Genomic DNA, 24,290 nt, shown 5'->3' on the forward strand with positions numbered 1-24,290 from the left:
TCGCTTATTTGTAAAGCTGTGACAGCTCACATAAAGAAGTCCTGCTGTAATCTGCAAAAACTATGATACGCTAAATCAAGAATCAAATTTGCGAATTCATTATACTGTATTTGTTTTCTTTGTTTTAATTTACAAAAAACAAAGGGGGAATGGGGGACTATTGAATATAGCTACTAACAAAACAAGTTACTTTCAGACTCCAAAAATAGCTACAAAGTGACGTTGGTCAATCAATCAGTCAATATTAATATGAGGCTTCTATCGCGCGAATTCCGTGGGTACAGTTCTAAGCGCAGGGATTTATATTTTTATTTTAATTTTTTTTATTTTATGCAATTTATAATGCGCACATATTCAAGGCGCAGGGATTTATTTATGCCGTGTGAGATGGAATTTTTTTACACAATACATCACGCATTCACATCGGCCAGCAGATCGCAGCCATTTCGGCGCATATCCTACTTTTCACGGCCTATTATTCCAAGTCACACGGGTATTTTGGTGGACATTTTTATCTATGCCTATACAATTTTGCCAGGAAAGACACTTTTGTCAATCGTGGGATCTTTAACGTGCACACCCCAATGTAGTGTACACGAAGGGACCTCGGTTTTTTGTCTCATCCGAAAGACTAGCACTTGAACCCACCACCTAGATTAGGAAAGGGGGGAGAAAATTGCTAACGCCCTGACCCAGGGTCGAACTCGCAACCTCTCGCTTCCGAGCGCAAGTGCGTTACCACTCTGCCACCCAGTCCTGGTCAGTTTGAGAGTCTCAAACAATGTCGACGCGAATGTGGCTACTATCGCCTTGCCTATATACATTGGTTTTTTTTATCGAAAATCACTTTTTTATATCATTCGATTCAGTTTCACCTCCACTTTGGTGTGTGTGACATCAGAAACTGATTTCCGATTCTAATTAATGAGTTATTAATGAATGATTAAACAAAGTATAAAATGTACAGCATTGTGATGCCTACATAACAACCTTAATAAGATATACGATGGTCAACGGAGGCAGATTCCCTAAAAAGTTGGCTGCATGAACCTGGTAGCTAGTAAAGCTGGCTTCCTTTGGGTCGCGTTTCGTTAGTGCGCTCCAAAAAAAATGTCTGCATGAACCACCTACTTTGCACAGCTGGCTTTATGCGGGGCGGGTGGTGTTTGCTTTTACACATAGCAGATCTGTATAAAAGCTGTACTAGCAGGTGCTTTGTTTACGTCGATTCAGACTGAGACAAGGCGGCTACCATCAGGGTTATTAAATGTAGTACATCAGTCTGCATGTTAATAACATGTTTTTGAATCCTGATTCTGATGGTACACTCTATCTTGTTATAGGCTATTACACTGACATCAAGAAATCAACCTATTCCTGCACATCATCAATTCCACCCGTGTGTGTGTGTGTGTGTGTGTGTGTGTTTGTGTTTGTCGTGTGTGTGTGTGTGTGTGTGTGTGTGTGTGTGTGTGTGTGTGTGTGTGTGCCGGTATACGTGTATGTGTGTGTGTGCAATATACGTACATGTATACACATATAGACGCAAGACAATAATAAATACACAGTATTATTATTTTGTTTGGTATAAGTTGAATATACAAACAATAACAATAAGATGTTCTTAGTTTTAAAAACAAAGAAGAAAGAGAGGACTACAATATTTTACTTCGTCGTCAGTTTAATTTCTCTGGGCGCGTGCGTGCGTGCGTGTGTTTGTGTGTGTGTATGTGTGTGAGCGCGCGTGTGTGCCGCGTGCACGCGCTTGCGTGCCTGCGTGTGTGTGTGTGTGTGTGTGTGTGTTTGCATGTGTGCGTGCGTGCATCGCGTGCGTGCGTGTGTATAAAATGTAGCGCCCATCGCCCACAAGACTGAGACTGATACATGGTTATTTACAAAACAGACGATAATACCATCCTTAGCCAATCTGACATTTATGTCAACGGGTTGCCCACTTCAAGAGTCACGTGCAGGTCGACTTTTATCATTCAACACGTGCTAGCACATTTCAACTGCTTGTGCATGATAGGCCTGACGTGATCTGAAAAAAGCTTTGCAACTTTTGTCAGCTGACCTCCAAGACTTAACTGGAAACCGAGGAATGACTCATTGTGGGGCCGGTGACCCGGTAGCTCAGGTGGCAGAGCACTGAACTTGTGATCCTTAGGTCGCAGGTTCGAATCCGGTCCGGGACGGACACGGGTCAACCTTATGTGCAGACCCGGCCAGAGACGGTATCTATCTCCCACCCCCGTGGCACGTAAAAGACCTCGGTCATTCTGCCATAAGTGCAGATGGCTGATACCACCTTGACACGCATTCACTTGTGTATCTCATCTAAAGTCGGGTTAAAACCCGGAAACATACCCCTAATGGCTTGCTTTGCCGTGAGGGCGCAAAAACTTGAATTTCTCGACTCATTGTGATCAGGACCACTATGCAGCTCAACGTATTATGTAGGACTTTCCCCGTCACCAAGGTTACAGAGATTCATTTCCATGGCCGGTCTGGCGGTGTGACAATTGGTGACAAACGTGCCCGCCAAGTAGGGGAATACTAAGTTTATTTTTACCGTTTTGTTTCACACACATTCCGCACACATTTTCAACAAGCGAATTAGACAGCCCTGTTTCATGGTCACTCTCGCAATTTCGCAAGCGATTTGACTTCAAAGTGATGTGATTGGAAATGTGCTATATTGATATGCTATAACTAAGAAATGTTCATACTTGTGCATAGTTGTGCTTCTCTCTTTTTCCAGCGACGCCATTTGCGAGTGACGCTTTTACGTCATGGGCCCGTCCTGAAACCATAGATTTACGTGACGTCACATCAGAACCCTTTTTGATGTCATCGGATTTAGAATCTGATTTTGCGTCTATTTTCTTGTCACTGGGCTGTTTGCTCAGTGAATTCACAGTTCTGGAATTCGTGTCACCTTCTTTGGTCTTGGAAGACTTTGGGGCAGTGCTACCTGTTTTCAAGTCACCCGGCGTTCTTGGTGACATCTTTTTATTTCCCGGTTTTTCCTGGTTAGTGGCGGATTTTTGTGACGACACTGCTTCACTTTTTGATTTTTCCTCCAATGTCTTGTGACCCAGTGATATCCTCTGTCCATCTTTTCTAGTGTCTTCTGTTTTAGGATCTTTTCCCATCTTCGAGCTGTCCTGTTTGAAACCATTTGGTTCAGACTTTTGTGGTGTTGCATCAGGGCTCTTTCGAGCGTCAGATGCTTTGGAAGAATGCAACGTCTTATCGCCAGCCTTTGAGAGTTCCCCAGGTCTCAGTCGCTGAGATGTTGTGTCGCTGTCCGTTTTCACGTCATCTGATTTAGACGTTAGAGGCGTCTTTTCAACGTCCTTTCTTCTATCACGTGATTGAGATTTTTGTGGAGCTGACTGAACGTCTTTCTTGGCATTCTGAGGTTTCTGCGAAGGTTCATTGTCTTTTGCAATAACAGAAGGCTTAGCTTTGTGTGCGCCTGTATCGGTCTTTTTAGAATCTCCGGGTTTGAGTTTGGTTGAGGTGGTGTCATTCTTGCGCTCTCTTTCACTGTCTTTATCAGCGTCCACCGAGTTCAAGTGTCGCAAGGTTTGACGGACATGCTTCGCTTCTCTTTCCCCCGGCTGGAGGGCGTGAGGGTCGGACTTGGCGCGAGGCCTGGTCACGGGTTGTTCCAAACTGTCCGCACCGGGGGTTCTGGGCTTCTCCTCCGTTATCGCTGTTCTCTTGTGTTGCAGGGATCGTTTGTGAAATAAGGGCTCTGTCGTGCTCTGCGTGATCCCTGTCCCAGCAGGAGGGATGGTCGGCAATCGGGGAGACTTTTTGGGTTGACCAGAACTGTCCGCAGTCTTGTCCTCATCATCTTTGCTCACCTTGATCAAGGGGTAAGACTTCCTGGTTTTCAGGTCCGCTCTCGGCTTAGGATGAGTCTTTTCTTTTCGAGACTCCGTCGTGTCCAGAACCACGCCGCTTCCCGACGTGTCTTCCCGGAGCGGTTTGGCGCGCAGCCTGGACAGCTCCAGCTTCCGATCGGCCGCCGCGTTTCGTGCTGGTGCTGACGTCATCTCGGGGTGTGACGTCACGTCTGATGGAGAACCCTCCTCAGAGCTCCGAATAGATCTTGGAGAACTGTCGTTAGTCTTTGTCTTTTCGTGTTTCTGTCGTTGGGATGTTGGACTGGTTTTAACGTAGTTGTTGTTCTGTTGTTCGTCTAGCTGGCCTTCCACTTTGTTCTTCTCTAGCTTATGTGCGTCCAGTTCTTGCTGTGCCTCCTGCAGTCTGACCCTCAGGTCGTCGGCGAAACGGATGAGGCTGGGCCGTACCTCTAGCTGCAGCATGTAGTCCTGACGCAGCAACGACTGCTGGAACTGCAGCAGCTGTATCTCACGGTCCGAGCGCGCCACCTGCTCGTTGAGGTCGTGAAGGTCGTTGTTGTTGTCTGCCGCCATGTGGTCCTTGGCACGGGGGTCGACCATCTGGTTGTTAGGGGGAAAGGTCTCCTTCTCTCTCACAGCCACTAGGTCCTTCCTCTCCATAGTCTTGGTGTCCAGTTCAGCACTCACCTTCTCGTAGGCCTCCATCAGGCTCTCAAAGTGTCGCTCCCGCTCTTCTAGCAGTCTGAGCTCGTCGCTCAGTGACACCAGCTGCTCTTCTTTCAGCCGGACGCCTACTGCCAGAGTCACAAGCTGGCTAGACAACGTCACTGATGACGAGTCCCCCTCCCGAGTCACAGAGAGCAAGGAACTGCTGCTCCCCCTGCCCAGCGAGGACGTGACCGACTCCCTGGAGGAGGGGCGGGTGGAGGGGGTGGGAGGACGGTTGATGGGCAGCTCGGGGTAGATGTCGTGGGCGAGGACCCACCACTGCTTGGCCAGCTCCAGGCACTTGTAGAACTTGGCGAAGATGTCGGGCATGAGACGCAGCACGTGCTCAGTGGAGGACGTCCCTGACAGCAGCAGCAGATCCTGCCCGCTCTCCGCGTCCAGGTCCTCCGCCTGGATCTCCCCCTCCGTCCGGAGCACGCCCTCCCAGCGCTGCAGGATGTGCTGCATGTCCGTCACCGTGCGGCGCAGCTTGTGTGCAGTGCTGCCGCTCATCTGCTGCAGCGTCAGGATGCCGAACTGGCGGGCCGACGTCTCGAAGGGGTTGACGTGGTCCCCGCCCCCGTTGGGAGGGTTGAGGGTGTGCGCTCTGCTCAGCGACTGGGCGGAGCGGACCTGGGAGTGTTCGCGTCCGGCGTCGGGGTCGTAGTAGTATCTGTAGACAGTAGAAGGCGACCGAGTTTATTGACGGTGGTATCTATAGTATCTATAGAGTTTATTGACGGTGGTATCTATAGTATCTATAGAGTTTGTTGACGGTGGTATCTATAGTATCTATAGAGTTTGTTGACGGTGGTATCTATAGTATCTATAGAGTTTGTTGACGGTGGTATCTATAGTATCCATAGAGTTTGTAGACAGTTCTATCTGTAATGCTTAAGCCATCCAATAATAGGTAATATCCCAAATAAAAAATACTTTCAGCTTGGCATTGTCCGGAAAAGGCGCCTGCAAATATGGGAATACCTTCGGTTGGTTAGGCCGTTTTCTTATCTAAAAAGTCATATTCTACGGGCAAGGCCAGTAGTAAACAATGCCCAAGAAAATGAAGTACAATAAGAAATAGCAAATGAAGACACTGGACCGTTGATTTATTTCCAACATGAATAGGACACAACGAGCAAGAATACGCACGAATGAAAACTGTGAAAGAAATAATTTTGTTAAAATGAAAATGTTCCTGTAACTTATCAATCTTCTATTTTGATTCTTAATTTGGGACGTTAGCAGGATATCTGTTTTGGGGTTTATGAAATAAATAAAACAAAATAGTGAAGAAACACACCCAGTCACACTTGTTATGAGCCCAAAAGCACCAGTAGAGCTGTAAACTACGGCACAATTACCTGTGCAGGAATTTATACAAATCCCCAAAACACGCATTGGCTTCCCGCAGGCACTGCAGACCCGCCAGGAAGTTGTCCAGGTATTTCAGGGCCTGAGTCTCAGCCTCCCTCAAGGCTCCTCCTTCCCTCTGCATGATGACGTCACGCGACAGCGCGCGCAGGTCGGCCACGCCCCCCAGCTTGCCGAGGTCACGGTGACCCTCGCGGTTGCCATGGTGACTGTGGTGCGCGTTGAGGAGGACGGAGAGGGCGTGGTGCCAGACGTCGATAGAGAAGCGCGACATGCCGTGGTTGAGGAAGCGCTGGAGGGCGTTCATCTTCTGCCTGAAGGTCACCTCGTCGTCCTCACCAGCCCGACTCTCCACGCCCTGCAAAATCATCATCATCATCATCATCATCATCATCATCATCATCATCATCATCATCATCATCATCATCATCATTATCATCAACAATCATCATCATCAATCATCATCTTCAACATCATCAATCACCATCATCATCATGATCATCATCATGATCATCATCATGATCAATCATCATCATGATCAATCATCATCATCATCTTCAACATCATCAATCACCATCATCATCATGATCATCATCATGATCATCATCATGATCAATCATCATCATGATCAATCATCATCATCATCATCATCGTCATCATCGTTGGAGGGCGTTCATCTTCTTCCCCACTCCACGGACAAGCAGGGTTCTAATTGTAGACACATCTCTATAACTGTCTGTCTGTCTGTCTTTCTGTATAACTGTCTGTTCATCTGTCTGTCTGACTGTTAATCTGCCTGCCTGTCGGTCTGTCTATCTGTGTGTATAACCGTCTGTTCATCTGGTTGTCTGTCTGTCTGTCTGTCTGCCTGTGTGTTGATCTTCTGTCAGAAGACCACCATAGTCGGCGTTTTGCCCCCCCCCCCCCCTCCCCACGCCCTGGACAAGCAGGTCCCAAACTTGAGACACGTATCTCTGTCTGTTCGTCGTTGTCTGTGTGTCTTTTGTTCTCACTGTCTGTCTTTGCTCCTTTCTCGTTCAAATCTCAGCTTCAAGAGTCCAGCCGACTGGATGATGTTAGGTAGAACAAACGCCCACACAGCACAGTCTCACAGAAGGATCGGGGGATAAAGAGAGAGAGAGAGAGAGAGAGAGAGAGAGAGAGAGAGAGAGAGAGAGAGAGAGAGAGAGAGAGAGAGAGAGAGAGAGAGAGAGAGAGAGAGATCAGAACTTTAATACAAAAGTATAATGGTTTTAAGCTTAGCCTAATTTTCCAACCTGCCCTTTGAAACATTTACAGAGAATAATTGTAAACAGAGAGAGAGAGAGAGAGACAGACAGACAGACAGACAGACAGACAGACAGACAGACAGACAGACAGGGTGGGGGGTGGGGGTGGGTAAGATAACCAAGACTAGTTTTCTCAGCTGAAAGTCATTTTGAATCAGTCGCTCTCTGGCTGTGGCAAGATAAATTGGACGCGGTTTGGGATGTGACAATTTTGCATGAGAACGGTCAGCTCTTTGGTTCCACTGAGGATTTCTTTTGCCAAATGTTACTCTGTGTTGGTCTGTCTGTCAGAGCAATCAAACACCTGTACATAAGGTTGTAGTTTCTTTGGGGCAATCCATAGTGTTTCACTGTGGTATAAAATGTCCACATGTTTTCTCCACTGGTGTTATTGAACCGGATGTTCAGTGTCCCCAAACAAACCGTCACCAGTTGGGTCTGTTTAATTATGCTGGGTCAAGGAGTCCTGCAAGTCGTGTAATGACCGTGTATATTCACGATTTGCAGGACCCCGTGACCCAGCATAACTAATAGACCCAAGGTGAAGGCCATACGGTTTGTTGGAGGAACCACTTCTGGTTAGAAGACACGTGGAGAAAACACGTGGAAACTTTACTACAGCTTGCTTTGAAAGACTGATAAGTAAACGGACCCATTGTACGCCGTGACCCAGTTGTGCAAAAAGCAAATCATCAGTGAAACGTCCTCGTATTAAAATTATCACCCGCTATAACGCGTGGGGAACATTCCGATCATTCTTACTGCAGAGACAGGGACAGATTCCCTATCAGTATCACTTTCAGCTACGAAAAAAACCGAGAAACGATTTCGTCCACAGGCACTCGTCACGATCGGGTCGGGATCAAAGTGGGCGGGGCCTGTGCGCTCTCAAGACTAAGTACTAAGTACTATAAACCATAAGAAAAGACCCCCCGTCGATCACAAGTGACAGCCAAGACATAGGCCCCGCCCACCTCGTGACGAGTGCCTGTGATTTCGTCCCTTTGTTTAAACCCATGACGTAATGATGTATTTGACGCGACTTTGACGACACTTTTGGAAAAAAAGTTTTTTTTCTTCTTCTTCCAACAAGCGAGACAGCCGAGACAAATAATGGCGGCCACCATGCGCGAAGTCCCAAACCCTACTGCAAGTGCCTAGTTGTGAATTCTCGTTGATCCGCGCACAGTATCTCTGATCCGCGTCATAATTTCCGTGGTCAACATTTTTTCACGAATGACGTCATTTACCAAAAGCATCATCCATCATTTTCATTCTCGGTGTTTTCATGTCAAAGCAAAAAAGGAACACGGACAGCTACATCTTTATTGGAACTTTGTATGCAACTTACACCCAACGGTTTACATCACACAATCCACGTTTTCATGGCTGTAAGGTCAAGCGGCGACCACACTATTGGTCACTCTACAAGACCAGGCAACAAGTGGACATCAGACTCAAAGTGTGTCGGTAACGCATGGAAACGCATCATCTCCGAGCTGTTTCCAAGGAAAAAGCCAATAAAAGAGTCTGTTGTCGAGCCGGTTTTGGTCTTTTCTCAGTGGAACTTGCAACACGCTGCCACTAGTGTTCTAGGTCGGTTAGCGGGAAGCAGTAGCAGTGTCTACTGCCCACTACAGCAGCACGAGTATGGGTCGCCCACGGCTCACGCCGGGCGGCGTGCAGCAAGCGCTAGCCTCACTGGGGGAGCGGCAAGGTTCCTCTATCTCCGCAGTTCACCACTACCTGTCCCGCGAACACGGCCCTGACGCGCCCACAAAGACGCAGGTTGGTCAAGCATTGAAGCGGGCCTCCCACCGCCGCCTGGGCAGACTGCAAGCAGTCAGCGGCTCCCCCTCCATGGGATTGGAGGCTCAGGAGAGGGGCGGCGGTGGCGGCGGTCTGCGCTTCAGGCTCAACATGAAGAACCTGCAGGACGCGGCGGCCAGAGCGGCCGGCCATTCAACGTCCAAGGCGGCGGGTGGCTCCTCGGTCCGGGAACGAAGACGTCGCGGAAAGGGCTCTCGCGGAGGTAAACGCAAGGGTTCCAAAGGTCGCGGCAAGAAAGGCAAGAAAGGCAAAGGCAAGAAAGGCCGACGACGACGCAGACGAAGGGGCAAAAAAGGCAAAAAGGGCAAGAAGGGCAAGAAAGGCAAGAAAGGTCGTCGACGAAGGCGGCGCAAGGGGAAGGGGAAGGGCAAGAAACGGTAAAGGTGGAGCGAGGATCGCTGAAGATGCCGATGAAAACCGTCGGCACGCCGACAGCGGCTGGTTCAGCACAAAACATTGAAAAAATGACCTAAAAATATTTTTCCGGCCCTTTTCAGGGCCATTCGCTTTTCAAGAGATTAATTCGAAAAGTTTTGATAAAAAACGCTCGCGCTGGACCCGAGTACTCTTCAGACATTCACACACACACACACACACACTCTCTCTCTCCCTCACTCCCTCCCTCTCTCTCTTTCTTTCTTTCTTTCTTACACACACACACACACACACATACACACACACACACACACACACACACACACACACGAGTACAGACTCATGCACGCACAGACACACACACACACACACACACACACACACAGTAACACTAACACATGTGCACAAAATTGAAAATGAACACACACACACACACACCGCGCGAGAGAAAAAGACTTCAGGGAGGCATTGACGTCAAAGACTTTCGACCGTGACGTAATTACGTCACTATTCTTGGTTTACGGTACCATTCGGCGGCTTTGCTACGAGTATGCCATAGTCTTGGTTGGCCGAGACCTTGCACCGTTCTATCAGACTGCCTGGCTGGCTGTTGCACCGCGAATTCCTCCCACCGCCAAGTCGTTTTTGGCTCACGTAAGTGTAGCCTATGCGATGATAAACTTTGTCTGTCTGTGCGTGCGTGCGTGCGTGCGTGCGTGTGTGTGTGATAGAAACTTTAACATTTCCGAGTCTATGGATAAAGCTCGCATAAGAAGATTACGTCTCGGTCAAAAGTGTTTGACGTGTGTGATAGAAACTATTTGAAGACGTCACATTATGACGTAAGAGGGTTGGACGTCACGCAAAGGAATTACTGAAAGTCTCGGTCATTGTTATTGTGAGCGGGCCGAGACTAATTGGCAGATCCAGGGTCTCCCTTTCTTGCACAGTTTCACCTATGCTTACTCTGTGTGTGTGTGTGTGTGTGTGTGTGTGTGTGTGTGTGTGTGTGTGTGTGTGTGTGTGTGTGTGTGTGTGTATGTGTGACAGAGTGATTGAGTTTGTGTTACTGTTTGTCGATTTCTTACGTGAGCTTTGAAGGCTTCGCCTCTTGTTGTGGTTTATTTCGCATTTAGGTCCCAGGTAACATTATGAAGTTTTAATACGATCAATCGGACCTATTATAAAGTTAGTGAACTTTTGAACGAGCTGCGCCCAGTAGTTTCTCAGCAATAAGCTGTTAAGTTGAGACACACACACACACACACACACACACACACACACACACACACACACACACACACACACACACACAGACAGATAATTAAAGTCTGGTGAGCCCTAGTACTAGCGTACTCGGGGATAATTCGAATAATTATCAAGTCAAGTCAAAGTCAAGTCAAACAGTTTATTTACCAAATGCAAAGCACAGGATTTTGTTATGGTGTATGCATAAAACTTCACACTCCTTCCACACGCATATATCATAATAAATATGTACAGATAAAGTGTTCAATTTCACTGGGCCTATTTACGTGTGTATACCAACCAGACAGTTCAAAACGGACTGGTTGTTCTTTTAGCACCAATTTGACAGGAGTAATCACAGGTTGCATGGATAAAGATAAATGAATTCCCTAAAATCATATCTAAAAATATAGTCATCAATATAATAAATCCGAGTACATGCTGACACAGTTATTCAAAGGACACAACCCTTAGGCCAAAAAAAATAATAGGTGTGGTTACGGTAACATAGCTAAAAAAAAATAGGGTAGGAAGGTAGGCAATCACTTTTTTGTTTGTTTTTACTTTTTTTTCTAATGTGTACAAATTAAACCTACTTGACAGGGAAATAAGTGTGCGACTCGGGCGCTTTCGCTTTCATTGCGTTTTCTGCCCTCGTTTACTTGTTTTTTTTGGTATTTTTTTGACAAATGTAATAAAAAGTTATAGGGTCGGCCCCAAAAAATAGGGTAGGTCGGGTTACCGTAACCACACCTATTTTTTTTTTAGGCCTTATATCTATTAAGATATTTCATTTAAGGATACTCGATCCATTTCAAAACTTTAGCTGACACATATCACAGATCTAACAGATCTAACGATCCACCATTGAGGCCGCAAGGACTGCCTCAGGAAAGAAACTGTTCCTGAAACGAGAAGTCCTGCTCTTCAGAGCGCGGAAGCGCTTGCCTGACGGGAGGGGCTCGAACAGATGGCTGGCTGGGTGAGATGAGTCTGCCACTATACCCCTAACTCTCTTTGCTAAACGTGAGCTGTACAGTGAGGCGACTGACGGAAGTTCGCAACCCACAATACGAGACGCTTGTCTGACAATGCGCTCCAGCTCTTCCTTGTTCCTAGCACTGGCACCGCTAAACCACACGGTGACTGAAAAGAGAAGAAAATGTAAGTTTTACGCCCTCACGGCAAAGCCATTAAGGGGGCATGTTACACGGGGGTGACTGAAAAACACAGAATGTGTGTATATATAGCTATTCTGATAGACACGTGGGGGAATTCGGGGGCTGTGATTGGATGGTCTCACACATCCCTTTTCCGATCATCAAAGCATAATGCTACGGAAGTCGGCCATTTTTGCCAATATCCAAAAGCATATTGGCAATAACAAAGACGCATGGTTCCGGTTTCTTCCACGTGTATAAAGTACACGCATACCTCGCCAGGTTTGTTTATGCAGTGACAAGTCGACAGACGATGCCATTTGCTTTGTGTGTGTTTTTGTTGTTGCTTAATGTACATGACATCCATTACGTGTAAAATCCAGTTCTTTAACAGGCAACAAACCTTGCAAATTTCCAGAAGCTGCAATCTGAAGCGACTTATCTCTGATTCTAGCAGACGATCTCTCCAATGTTTAACTGACACAAAATCAGCAAACTCTCCTGTCACATAGAACGTCCATTGTATAGTGCGTTTCTTTTTACCGGGCTCGGCGCTTGAATACACTTTCTATCTTTGTTTTTTTGCGTAGCTGCTCGCCATTAGTAATGCAAGAATATACAGCTTGGTGAAGGCGGACAGTTACGAAGGAAAGGCTAAATGCGGCAAAACGAAAAAGTGGCTACATTGACCGAAATCTCAGAAAATATGACACATGGGAGTGAAACAAACACATAAGCACAGCATTAAATGAGCAAAATAGTGTGCACAGTACAAAAAAGTTTTACACATCAGCAAATAGGAATGAAAAAGTAACCCAGTGGTAAATATACAGTGGGTTCTGTGAACAATAACATTTTTACAAAAATATAAAACACCAATCATATAATTGGGAAAGAATAAAACAGCGTTAAATTGTGCCCTTTTCTGAGATTTCAGTCAATGTGGACAGTCTGAGAATTCAGTCAATGTGGCAAAATCATTTTGTCACGCTTCAACCAAGATGATGAATACTAGTTAAAATGTGTAAAAAAAATATATAACACCAATCATATAATTGGGAAAGAAATCTTCTCGTCGCAGTTCGCCGACAGCTCGAATCACCCACAATGAAACGTTTGTACGATTGATTGGACGTAAACAAATTAGCGGCTACATTGACATAAGTGAGGGACATAAATGTGCAAAAAAAGTGCCCAGAGAACAATATTTGTACACATCACCATATATATGTCTTGAGACGGGAAAAAAAACCAGCGTTAAATGGAACAAAATTTGTACACTTCAGCAAACATAGGAATGAAAAATCTATATTATATTACGGAACCGCTTTTTCACACTGATGACGTATCTCCGAGCAAACCCGGCCGATTTGTGCCCTGTCCTTGGGTTACTGTGCTAACGGATAACGCTAAAAATTTGATTTGCGAATTCGAAAGCGAAATGGCTTTTTCGGGCCTTCCTGCATGACATTTTGTAACAGACGAACCTAGCCGAGCTATCCCATTGGCCGAAAGCGGATGGGCTCCTCTTCCATTGGCTATCCGGCAGGGGAGGTCACTCTCCTCCCCAGCTGAGAGATGGAGACCACGTTTCTCTCCCCTGCCATTTTGAATTTGCCTTGCCACGCCACGGCTCAACTGTATGATTTTCGCTCTTTCAACGCTGCATTCTTTCGTTGTTGTTTACTGGCTCTACACTCGACAGGTAAATCCAATTTATCAGTCTGTAAAACTTTCTTAAAGTGTTCCAAAACCTTTAAGAAGGTTTTACAGACTGATAAATGGGATTTACCTGTCGAGTGTAGAGCCAGTTGTATCCAGATATCCAGAGGACAAACTCTAAATATCTCTCTTTTCCCCTGTCTGTCTTCCAGTGATATGGTTGTTGTCACCTACAACAACAACAACAAATGCTGTACATGCAAACGATGTTCCAAGACAAAAGTGTGTGTCAACTTAATAAACAAAACAAAAATTTCAGTTTGTTGAGCACTGCATCTCTTCCCAGCCTTGGAGCGTTTTGAAAGTTGGAAGCATTAAAGGTAAACGCCACCGTAAAGATACGAAATGGAAATCTAAAACGTCTAAAATAAATAATAACTCAAACGCATATTATAACTAAATGACAACATAAAATATATACATGATCCAATTACACACACGCAATCGAGTGCACGCATCCATGCATATAAACTCATGTACACACACACACACAGACAAACACACCCCCAATAAAGGTACGTCCAATGTGTGTGTGTGTGGATGCTGTTTTCAGGTAATAGACCCTCCCCCCTCATGTTTGGCCTATGCCATGGGTTAGAGAAGTAGAAAAAGCAAGATTCTTTCACCCCCCCCCCCACCCCCATGCCATGGGTTATGGCCTATGCATAGTTTTTTTTACGAAATGGAAATCTAAAACGTCTAAAATATATAATGATTCAAACGCATATTATAACTAAATGACAACAGAAAATACATACATGGTCCAAACACACACACACACAATCGAGTGCACGCATCCATGCATATAAACTAATATACACACACACACGCAGACAAAAACACAACCAATAAATTTAAAGGTATGCAATAGATTTCAGCAAGATTCCTTCAAATCCCTCCCTCATGTATGGCCTATGCCTGGGTTAGAAAAGTAAAAAAAAAAATAAAAAATCTGTATGCTGTTTTCAGGTAATAGAAACCCCCCCCCCCCCCCCCCATGTATAGCTTGAGCAAGATTCTTTCTGCATCTGCATGGGTAATGCAGGCAGAATCCAAAACTTTGGCTTGTCACGCACACACTTGGGTGGCCGAGTGGTAACGCACTTGCGCTCGGAAGCGAGAGGTTGCGAGTTCGACCCTGGGTCAGGGCGTTAGCAATTTTCTCCCCCCTTTCCTAACCTAGGTGGTGGGTTCAAGTGCTTGTCTTTCGGATGAGACAAAAAACCGAGGTCCCTTCGTGTACACTACATTGGGGTGTGCACGTTAAAGATCCCACGATTGACAAAAGGGTCTTTCCTGGCAAAATTGTATAGGCATAGATAAAAAATGTCCACCAAAATACCCGTGTGACTTGGAATAATAGGCCGTGAAAAGCAGGATATGCGCCGAAATGGCTGCGATCTGCTGGTCGATGTGAATGCGTGATGTATTGTGTAAAATATTCCATCTCACACGGCATAAATAGATCCCTGCGCCTTGAGTCCGAGTCTGGAGATACGCGCGCGATATAAGACTTCAAATAACACACTCACACACACACACATACACTAACACACACACACACACACACACACACACACACACACACACACACACACACACACACACACACACATATATATATATATATATATACACACACACACACACCTACAAGTACCCCCAACCACCCCCTCCCTCGCCCCTTTCGCACCACTCAAACCATTTAAAGGCTGACATAGTCCTATTTAATTAGTTTAAATACTTCCAGGGCTTTTCCCATCGTTGCGGGGATGTATAAATTAAGCTTCCTGCAAAGTTGTAGGTTTGAAGTCCTTACCAATTACGAGAAATAATTAATTCTTTATTGCATTGTTTAGCAACAGTTCTCCAGGACTTGGGCTATTTTTATACCGTTGACGTCACTTCGTGACGTTTTGTAAACCAAAGATGGCGTTTGAGACTGTTCTGTTTACATTCGACACTATCAACACCACTTTGCAATACTGAAATAATTTTTCTGTGTTCGAAAGCTACAGCCAATCGTTATTATATCCCCTCAGGTACAGTTTCATAATAGTATTGGCACATGTAAACAATATGAATTAATTAATGAACGCTACGAATATGGCAGCCTTTAAACCTTCTTATTGTTGAACTTGCGTTACGCATTCCATGACCAGCACCAACTGTTCCGCAAAATTGATTCAGTCGAACTGACTGACCAATTTACGCAAAACGTGGGGTCAGCGCTGATTGTTTCTGTTGCACTTTACTTATAAGCATAACCGACCGATTGTAAGTAGAACTGTGCTGCTGCATGTGACATCACCACGCTTTTTGTCGACATGTGCATTCTTCCGTTGTTCAACAATTCTTGTACCCCCACCCCCACCCCCCTAAAAAAAAGGAACAAAATGAAACAAGGCAGACGAAAGAATTAACAAACAAGCATAGACCTTATAACGGGGTCAGTAGATCCTGCCCGTGGCAATGGTGACACGGGCGTGGGACATGGACACCGTCTCTTGGTCTGCACAAAAAGTTGACCCGTGTCCAACCCGGGTCGGATTCTAACCCGCGACCTTAAGCCACGCAAAACTGTTTCAAACCATACTGAGAAGTAGGGGTCAAAGTATACCACGCCGGGGTTTTGGTATAACTCATTGTCTCCCAGGTACGGATACATCCGTACCCACTCATAAGGCTCTATCTGACCAGGTTCGGATATATCCGCTCAGACTGTTAGCTTCAGTCGCTTCCTGTAACGTCCATACAACGCCTGCATTCCAGCGTGTTGATACACAGTTTCTACACAGTTACTGTTACAATTCTAAGTGACCTGCTGCAGCACAGCTGGTCTAGGCTAAAACAAACTTTGTCAACGACGTAGATGGGGGTAAACTGAAGTGATAAAGACTTCGCGTAGCTTCGCTTAAGTCGACTTCGGGCTCAATTAAGGACAGGCTATTAAAACAACGACGTGTTCTATAATAGTCGCAACAAGTGAACTTATTCTCTCATAACCTTGGTTTAAACAAGTTTATTCAATAAATTCCATTGGTACTATTACCGCATACATGAAATAATCAACATGGAGCACAACAAGCTAGGCTCATGAGCGTACTCTTAATAAAAGCAAATGAAATTTGGCGGACGATTTTAATATAACAAATTTGAAATAATGTCAAAATAATAATGGTAAATTATGGTAAACAAACATGTAACAATAAAAGGAAAAAAACAAAGGAAAAAAAACAATGCTAAACTCTCATAACCTTGAACTGAGAAAGCCAGCAGAAAGGGAAACAATATAGCCTACACAAGTTCTTTACGATAAAAAACGCTGGCGCTGGACCCGAGTACTCTTCAGACTGGCTCGCTCCCCCAGTATGAAAGTTTTTGTCTTGTGCACGTGGATTTAAAAAAAACCAAACCAATTATTTATTTTACACAATTAAAAAAATTATTAGAGTAAAATAAAACATTAAAACGTTCATAATAAACAATAGTAAACAAGAATTTAAAAAAAAACAAAAAACAATAGACCGCCCATGCCGGGAATCGAACCCGGATCACTTGGATTTAAAAAAATAAAAAAAAATTTATATTTATTTTGCACAATTAAAAAAATTATTACAGTGAAATAAAACATTAAAACGTTCATAATAAACAATAGTAAACAAGAATTAAAAAAAAAAAAAAAAATAGACCGCCCATGCCGGGAATCGAACCCGGATCACTTTGGCCATAGACGGACGTGCTACGACAACTTTACTATTAGTTGTGCGCCTTGAATCACTGTGTGTATCTGTCGCTCTCTCTCTTTCAGTCTCACCGAGACCAAGCACTGTATTGTAGTTTCTTTGCTGAGACCAAATTCCCACCAGCTGCGGCTGGCTTGAAAATCATGCTTTTCTCGTGACTGCGTGACGTGTTCGGCTCAGCTGCCTTTAGTTCAGTGACTGGCTGTTCGCAAAGCGACCAGCCTCCCACCGCAAAAACTCCCACCGTTAAGAGTGGCTTTTGTGATTTATTTCGCATTTAGGTCCCAGGTAACATTATGAAGTTTTAATACGATCAATCGGACCTATTATCAAGTTAGTGTATCAACTTTTGAACGAACTGCGCCCAGTAGTTTCCCAGCAATAAGCTGTTAAGTCGAGACAGACAGACAGACACACACACACACACACACACAATTAAAGTCTGTTGGACCCTAGTACTGCGTACTCGGGGATAATCGATTCCATTGTTCAGTCACAACGCCAACCCTTACAAAGGCAATCATCCGAAAGAGGAACGTTCAAACTTTAATGAGAATCCAACCGGTGACTTTTTGTGCCAGCTTTGTTGCGCACCGAGAACGGACATTTTCGCTGAAAAAACGGTTCTGAACGCAGGTACACACGAACTTTAGAACAGAAGATGTCCCGTTCTAGTGACGTAAATGGTGCTCAAGAAAACAATGAACGGCCATAAAAGAGGGGGTTGGGTAAACAACGACGTGTTCTATAATTGTGTGAGTGTTAGCAAGAGGGGTGTGTGTGTGTGTGTGTGGAGAAGGTTTACACAAACCAGACACGTGCCTGGGAACACTTACTGGGGGTATCGACGAAGAAAAGGGTGATAGAGAAATATAGCACAGTCTTCGTCCTTGTCATTTCATCGCTGTGTTTAGCACTATCGCCACATTCGCATGCACGTGCACTATAGCACACACACAAGGCTTGTCAATTTAGTTTTATACTTGAATAACCTGAATGAACTACGGGAAGAGCTGTCATTAATTCTGTTGACTTCAAAGCCTGAGCTGCTTTTACGAGATGTCCGTCCCACATGCTCTTCGTTTTGTTTCAAATGTCGCGAGAGCTTTGAAAATCGAGTCTTCGCAGCTTTCGCGAGATACCCGTCACGCATGGTCTTCGTTCTGTTTCATATGTCGCGAGAGCTTGTAACATCGAGCCTTCCCAGCTCTCGCGAGTTGTCCGTCCCACATGCTCTTCGCTTTGTTTCAAATGTCGCGAGAGCTTGGAACATCGAGTCCGAGTCGCAGCTCTCGCGAGATGTCCGTCCCACATGCTCTTCGTTTTGTTTCAAATGTTGCGATAGCTTGGAACATCAAGTCTGAGTCGCAGCTCTCGCGAGATACCCGTCCCACAAGTCATGATTTACTAGTGGCCTCGAAGGTCGCAAGAGCTGGTGATAGAGCCAAGAACAGCGCCAAGCCGGAGGACGTTGACCATCTCCTGGGATCCATCTCCAGTTGTTTCACTGACATCAAGAACTGGATGACTGAGAACAAGTTGAAGCTGATCAGTGAGAAGACGGAAGCCCTTCTCGTTGAAACACGACAGAAGATTGCTTCCCTCACTGTGACCGACCTCCAGCTGGATGACGCGACTGTTCCATTCTCCCCTGCTGTCAAGAGCCTTGGCGTCTTTCTCGACTCCACTCTCTCCATGCAGACACACATCTCCTTCATCATCAATACCTGCTTTTTCCACCTACGACGCATCGCCTCCATCCGTCGCTACCTCACCCACGACGCCTGTGTCAAGCTGGTTGTCTCCCTCATCTTCAGTCGTCTGGACTACTGCAACTCCCTTCTGGCTGGCCTCCCTGCCTCATCCATTCATGGCCTACAACGAGTCCAGAACGCTGCTGCCAGGCTGACGTTGAGGAAGACGAAGCGAGACCACATCACCCCCCTACTTCGCTCCTTGCACTGGCTCCCTGTCAACACCCGAATCTCCTACAAACTGTCCACTCTCGTCTACAAGTGTCTCAACGACTCTGCTCCCGAGTACCTTCAATCCTCCCTCGACCTGTACACCCAGCCCTCCGACCGTCCCCTTCGTTCTGCTGCTGACCCACTCCGCCTTCACATCCCTCACTCGAAACTCGCATCTGCTGGTCAGCGTGCATTCCCCTCCGCGGGCCCCTCCGTCTGGAACTCCCTGCCGCTTGAGCTTCGCCAGAGCCCCTCTCTTGACGCGTTCAAGAGTAGGTTGAAGACTCAGTTCTTCCCGTAGCTGGCTGCGACTTTCATGTTCGACGTGATGTGTTGTGCCCCAAAAGACATTCTTGTGCTGTGCTCTGTGAGAGGTGTTTTCTTTGTGTTTAATATTATTTTGTTTGGACCTAGCTATTGATGTGTACATTGTTGTTAAACAGTTGTTTGTTGTATGTTTATCAGGGTTTGCTAGTGTGTGATAGGGTTCGTGTCCGTCTGTAGATGTTAGTTTCTTTGTTAGTCCTGTGTTGACAACTCTTCGACAAGCGCTTAGAACTGTACCCACGGAATACGCGCTATATATAAGCTTCATATTGATTGATTGATTGATTGATAGAGTGAGATATAGAAAGAGAGTATAATGACTGCGAGTTTTGCCTGAGGACCAGGTGCACAAGAGGCCTTTCTGTGTGCATGGAAACGTCAGGAGAAATGTGTGCAAAGATGACATCTACGGTGCAAGGGGTCTCAAAGCTGTCTACATAATTATGTGAAGGCGGAAAGGTACTCACTATGCGATGAAATGATTTTTCGTTTTGCATCTTCATCATCTTCAGCACAACCATTCTCAGCCTCGAGTAACAAGGATGACTAAAAGGTGTCTTTCATTATAAGTCAAGCTCAAATTGTTTCCAACATTTACTTTCCATAGTTTATGGGGATGACTCGGATACACCGACAAGGTCAACTCTGAACTCTGAGAGATTTACACGGTGAACTTGACAGTTAGGAAGAGACAAATACACACACGTTATTATTGGTTGCATGAAAAAAACACACGCACGCACGCACGCACGCACGCACGCAAATATTTACGATCGTACGCACGCATGCATGCACAAGGACCCACCCACCCACACACACACACACACACACACACACACACGCACACACACACGCACACACACACACACACTCACACACACACACACACACTCACACACACACACACACACACACACACACACACACACACACAAGCCCATCACATTACAAATTCTATTGCCGCCCACCATCAAAGCGCATGTATGCGATGAGAAAAAGTATATCTTGTTTCAGAATCTGATTTCATGCAAGACCTTCACTGACGGCCATTAGTCACGGGTGGCTGACTCCCACCCGGTATCGATCAGCTGATTGCAGTCTCGCTTCACTGACCCCGAACAGAAAATAGCACCCGCAGATCGAATACAAAACACCGCATGCACATCACTTTGTAACCCGTCACCAGCGTTTGATTTTTCCACATCACAAAAAGCTTTATTCGAATTTGTCCCTGACAATATGTGTCGCCGCTAAAGAAAATCAAAACTTGACTAAATAGGTCATATTGGAACTTTTTGACAAGATGAGTTTTCAGTGTCAAGGGTAAAGGCAAAGCATGCGTAACAATATGTCCAAAACAGATTCATTCTATCTTTTTTTTTAAAGTGTTTATTTATTCATTTATTTATTTAGAAATTGCAAGCTTTTGAGTGCACACGATTCTAGCAAGCAGGTTAATGAGGGGAATGCAGTGTGGAAGGTGCAGGAGAAAAACAAAATACAAGTCAAGTCCAGTCAAGTCAAGTCAAGTCAAATTTATTTCAAGAAACCCCATGGGGGCACGTGAAAAAAAACCACCCAAGAACAATAAAGAGAGGAATGCTGGCTGTTCCACCAATACATACATATTTATAAACTCATTCCGTTAAAAAAATACAAAAAATACAATAAATTGTTTTACAATATGGAAATCAAATCTCCAAAATAATCATTCTCGGGTTATGACTACCTTCAATCATACGTAACATTACGTGGGAAAAAAGAGCCCTACAATTAGGCCCCCCCCCAAAAAGTAGGGTCGGTAGGTCGGGATTTTTTCCCCATTTTTTTTTCTCCAAAAAACCATATTTTAAGTTATTTTGCCAAACAACAAACACCTTTTTTTTTCTTTTTTTTTTTCCTAAATGCCAAAAAAAGTCTAGGGTCGCGCGAAAAAATAGGGTCGGTCGGGATACAGTAAACAGACTATTTATTTTTTTTGGCCTTAACTGTCTGTATCATTTTTTACTTATCAACACCAGTTTAAAATTCTTTTAAAATACCTTTTATCAAGTGAATTAAACTTAACAGTAATTCTTTATTTGATGTTGAAAATAAAAGTTGAAACTTAATCACATTTGGATTTTTGCGATACTTAAGTGGGACACTTTTTTTTTTTACAGCAACCGTGCACAGGGATAGACAGTTGTGTGAAAAATCACCAGTTCTTTTATTAATGTAAATTTGGCAACCATTTAGTTCGTAGAAAGAATAAGTCCAGTAGAGTTCAAATTGTAAGATCGAACAAACAAACAAACAAACAAATAAACATACAAAACAAACAAACAAACAACAGTAAGTTTTCACCTGCCGACAGTTTTGAGCACGTAACTGGAAAGTGTATTGTACGGCTTGTGTTCATTTTCCCCAAACGCTGTCACATAAATACATATAGCACCCAACGTTTCTTCGTCCGTACAACCACCATTGGTGTGATGACGCAGTCCAACATATGAACTAAGTCTGTTCTCCTTGTCTGGATTACCTTGTTGTAACAGCCCCCTCCCCCCCTCCCCTACCGTTTCTGTTCTGGATTACAATGTAACGCAATTTTTGTCATTTGTATCTCCTTAGCTTTTTGTCGCTTACTGGCAAAACCCGACTGTTCGATCACTGGAGGTCACATTTAGTGTCCACTTTGTTCGTTCTCTTTTCGGTTCATATCACTTTGACTTACTCCAGCATTCTTACTATCTACAGGTTCTCGGATTGTGTCCCTCCCCGCTTTCAACGTGATCAGCAGCATTAATGTCGTCGTCACTGTGCAATCATCCTCATTATCATCATCCTCATCGTCATCATCATCATCATCATCATCATCATCATCATCATCATCATCATCATCATCATCATCATCATCATCATCATCATCATCATCATCATCCTCCTCCTCTTCATCATCAACATAAACATCAACATCATCGTGTTCGCAGTCAGCACCACCACCACCATCAACATTTCATCGCCGTATCCTACCGCCTCTTCGTCATCATCATCGTCGTCGTTTGTCGTCCACATTATGATCAGCATCACAACCACCACACCCACCACCAGCAAATAAAACTCACCATAGCAGTTTTGAGCTCCTCGAGAATGTCTGGCGAGTAGATTTGGGTGCCTCTTACTCTGGCCATGGTGCTGGTAAATCCTGCACACCTCGCAGCTTTCACCTCACACCAGTGATCGGTTTACACACACATCTCTCTGTGCTGGTGAATCCTCCACACCTCGCAGCTTTCACCTCACACCAGTGATCGGTTTACACACACATCTCTCTGTGCTGGTGAATCCTCTACACCTCGCAACGTTCACCTCACACCAGTGATCGGTTTACACACACATCTCTCTGTGCTGGTGAATCCTCTACACCTCGCAGCTTTCACCTCACACCAGTGATCGGTTTACACACACATCTCTCTGTGCTGGTGAATCCTCTACACCTCGCAGCTTTCACCTCACACCAGTGATCGGTTTACACACACATCTCTCTGTGCTGGTAAATCCTGCACACCTCGCAGCTTTCACCTCACACCAGTGATCGGTTTACACACACATCTCTCTGTGCTGGTGAATCCTCCACACCTCGCAGCTTTCACCTCACACCAGTGATCGGCCTGAAAACACTCATCTCTGTGCTGGTGAATCCTCCTGTGTCACATGGTGGCAGTACCCATGGCAGTAGCCTTGATGTAAAATTCCATGAAAAATGTGTAGGAGATTACATTGAAACTTGAGATTTTCATTTCTGAAAACCAGCATCCCCACAGAACAAAACCGTCTTTCTGCTTCCAGATTGTCAAAAAAAAAGTGTTGTTGAAAATATTCTGCTGACGTTCCACAACAGAGTAAGAGTTCCGTTCCACTTTCAGCAACGTTTGACAGAGCTGACATCTTAGATGCTCATCGCGACGACGATGTAGTTGAGATAAACTACAGGGGCGAAGAACTCCGCACAATTTATGACGCACACACAACGGTTGGTGATTACGGTGGTCGTTGCTGGTCACGTTCTTAGCTTAGCGTGATTGCCACCAGAAATCAAATCTGTCAACATTCAACAAACATCGTTTATGCACACTGTGTCGGCGTAGCCCCTGAAGATACATTAGGGGAGTTGATATGACAAGCGCAGTTTATGACGCCCACGTACAGAGCGCTTTGTGCATACTGGTCAATGGTGCTGTTTGTTCTCCCACTGAAACAGTAATGTCATTATTACAAGAAGGAATTAAAACCAGCCAACATAGAACAGAAAGAATAGTGCTGTTTGTCCCCCCACAGCCAACATAGAACAGAAAGAATAGAACAGCTTCGCTGTTTGCCCTCGCGCTGTAACAGTACCAGAATGATTACTACCAGCCAGCATAGAAGACAAAGAATAGGACAGCATCGCTGCTTGCCCTCGCGCTGTAACAGTACCAGAATGATTACTACCAGCCAGCATAGAAGACAAAGAATAGGACAGCATCGCTGCTTGCCCTCGCGCTGTGACAGTACCAGAATGATTACTACCAGCCAGCATAGAAGACAAAGAATAGGACAGCATCGCTGCTTGCCCTCGCGCTGTGACAGTACCAGAATGATTACTACCAGCCAGCATAGAAGACAAAGAATAGGACAGCATCGC

The 24,290-nt window shown here is 45.1% G+C and overlaps 1 protein-coding gene across 1 annotated transcript; it reads right to left on the reverse strand.

The window, feature by feature from the left end:
• Nucleotides 1-1,557: 1,557 nt before the first annotated feature.
• Nucleotides 1,558-22,986, reverse strand: LOC138981340 (microtubule-associated protein futsch-like). The gene is made up of 3 exons (XM_070354228.1): nt 22,732-22,986; nt 5,951-6,318; nt 1,558-5,259 (listed from the first exon to the last, which is right to left on the reverse strand). The coding sequence occupies exons 1-3, from the start codon at nt 22,795-22,797 to the stop codon at nt 2,724-2,726; spliced, it is 2,970 nt and encodes a 989-aa protein (XP_070210329.1). The 5' UTR covers nt 22,798-22,986; the 3' UTR covers nt 1,558-2,723.
• Nucleotides 22,987-24,290: the final 1,304 nt, after the last annotated feature.

Source organism: Littorina saxatilis, linkage group LG12, assembly GCF_037325665.1.
Source record: "Littorina saxatilis isolate snail1 linkage group LG12, US_GU_Lsax_2.0, whole genome shotgun sequence".
In the NCBI taxonomy this organism is placed as follows: Eukaryota; Metazoa; Mollusca; class Gastropoda; order Littorinimorpha; family Littorinidae; genus Littorina; species Littorina saxatilis.

Excerpts from the sequence above, each read along its gene's own strand:
- LOC138981340 (XM_070354228.1), bottom strand. The coding sequence starts at position 22,797 with ATGGCCAGAGTAAGAGGCACCCAAATCTACTCGCCAGACATTCTCGAG. Across the intron at positions 6,319-22,731 it reads AGGAGCTCAAAACTGCTATG|GGCGTGGAGAGTCGGGCTGG; the intron begins GTGAGTTTTATT and ends ATGATTTTGCAG. Across the intron at positions 5,260-5,950 it reads TTGTATAAATTCCTGCACAG|ATACTACTACGACCCCGACG; the intron begins GTAATTGTGCCG and ends TACTGTCTACAG.